We start from the raw sequence: 1,745 nt of genomic DNA on the forward strand, positions 1-1,745 counted from the left end.
ATCCGGGCTCTCGCCGCTTCGGCGGGGGCGGAGGGGTGTCGTCGTCGATGCAGATGGGGGACATCGGCAGCCGGCGCTTGGGGAAGGCCGGGGAGGAGGAGGAGGCGTCGAGGAGGCCCCGGGAGGCGCGGGAGCGGGGGGCGGGGGTGGAGGCGGCGGTGTCGTCGTCGTCGTCCTCGAGCTCGACGACGGCGATGCGGGCGGCGGAGACCCGGGAGCCGATGGTCGGCGCCATGGCGCTGTCTCCCAGGGCGTCCTCCAGCGAACTCATTTCGGAGTGGGGAGTGGGGGTGGGGAATCGAGGGTTTCCGCCGGAGGCGGGCGAGGGTTTCGGTTTTGAGGTCTGCCGCAACGGGAAAGCTGTTCCCCATGGGCTGCATTTAGCGCGGCCCATCAACTGGCGCACTTTCTACTTCTTTTCAAAAAAATCGGAATTTCTAATATATCAAGTTTCATAATAGGAAAATTACGTGTCCCAAAATATATATACACGCAAAAAAAAGTCCACGTGTAACCAAAAATTATGTTCATATATTTGAAAACAACTGTGGCATGCGAAAAAATATAATGTAAATACAAACTATGTAAAACTATTAATGATAATAAATCTAGTTTTCATGTACAATAGAATTAATATTCATGCAAATGAAAAAAATACTCGTACATTTAAATTTTTATGTATTTTAAAAAAAATTAAAAATGAATAAAAGGGAAGATAAATAATTAGAATGAAATGATAAAAATTTAAAAAATAAATAAAAGGAGAAACTAATAAATGTAAAACAAAAACCGAAAATGAACATAAATGTGAAACATATTTTGCTAGCCCACCAAATAAATGTTTCAAGCGTTACTCTCCTATTTGCAGCACATGGTAAATGGATGCATTGCACAAGGTTTTTTGTAAGGGAAATGCTTTCATGGCTAGCTTTATTAAATTCAAACAACGGTTATATCGTCCGTTAAAAGTTCAGAAATAAAGATGAGAGGTGCGTCCAACCACAAATTTGGTGGATCAACACGACCATTATGAGCTTTTTTTTTACGGGAATTGATACGATCATTATGAGCAAGCACATGAGCTACCATCTTTGATTCACGATTACAATGCTCTATCAAGCCCTTTCCAAAATCGTGTAACAAGTTGCCACATTCATCAAGTATCGGAGCTGCTAGTGCCAGAGTTTTGTTGGAGAGCTTTCACTATGGTTAAGTTGTCTATTTGCACAAAGATTGAATTGCATCCAATAGTGTTAGCTAGCTTCAAACCTTCTACAAGAGCAGCCGCTTCAACTCACACCATGTCCGCAACATGTTCCAGCTTAGCCGTGGATGCAGCAATGAACAGACCGTCACTATCACGATTAATTGCACCACGGGCTCTAGTGTTACCATCTTCATAAAAAACAACATCAACATTTAGGGCAAGCTGACCCGACAAGGGTCTTTTCCAACGGTTCAGTCTTGGGGTTCATGATGATGGTTTGCTCGCAGCGCGTACAAAATTCAGTGAAAGAGCCCAGGTTGATTGACAAGACCGGACCGGTGTTTGAACCTCTTCCTGTCTTATTAAAATAGGACGTTGATAACCACCGCACGTGTGGTCTGGAGGCAGACCGCCCGGACGGAGACGTGCGGTGGGAAGCAGCATCGACTGAACGATTTCCTCGAACCGAGACGTACGGTGGGAGGCAGCATCGACCGAACGATTTCATTCGATCGACTCCAGCTGTACCCCTCCTGAT

General features: G+C 45.5%; 1 protein-coding gene across 1 annotated transcript in view; it reads right to left on the reverse strand.

The window, feature by feature from the left end:
* LOC119358276 (crossover junction endonuclease EME1-like) overlaps positions 1-271 on the reverse strand; it is a 6,517-nt gene extending 6,246 nt beyond the window's left edge. The window contains exon 1 of the mRNA XM_037624910.1: positions 15-271. Within this exon, the coding sequence (XP_037480807.1) occupies positions 15-271 (257 nt within the window). The remainder of the gene's footprint in view (positions 1-14) is intronic.
* Positions 272-1,745: the final 1,474 nt, after the last annotated feature.

This window comes from Triticum dicoccoides, chromosome 2A (genome assembly GCF_002162155.2).
Source record: "Triticum dicoccoides isolate Atlit2015 ecotype Zavitan chromosome 2A, WEW_v2.0, whole genome shotgun sequence".
NCBI classification, from domain to species: domain Eukaryota; kingdom Viridiplantae; phylum Streptophyta; class Magnoliopsida; order Poales; family Poaceae; genus Triticum; species Triticum dicoccoides.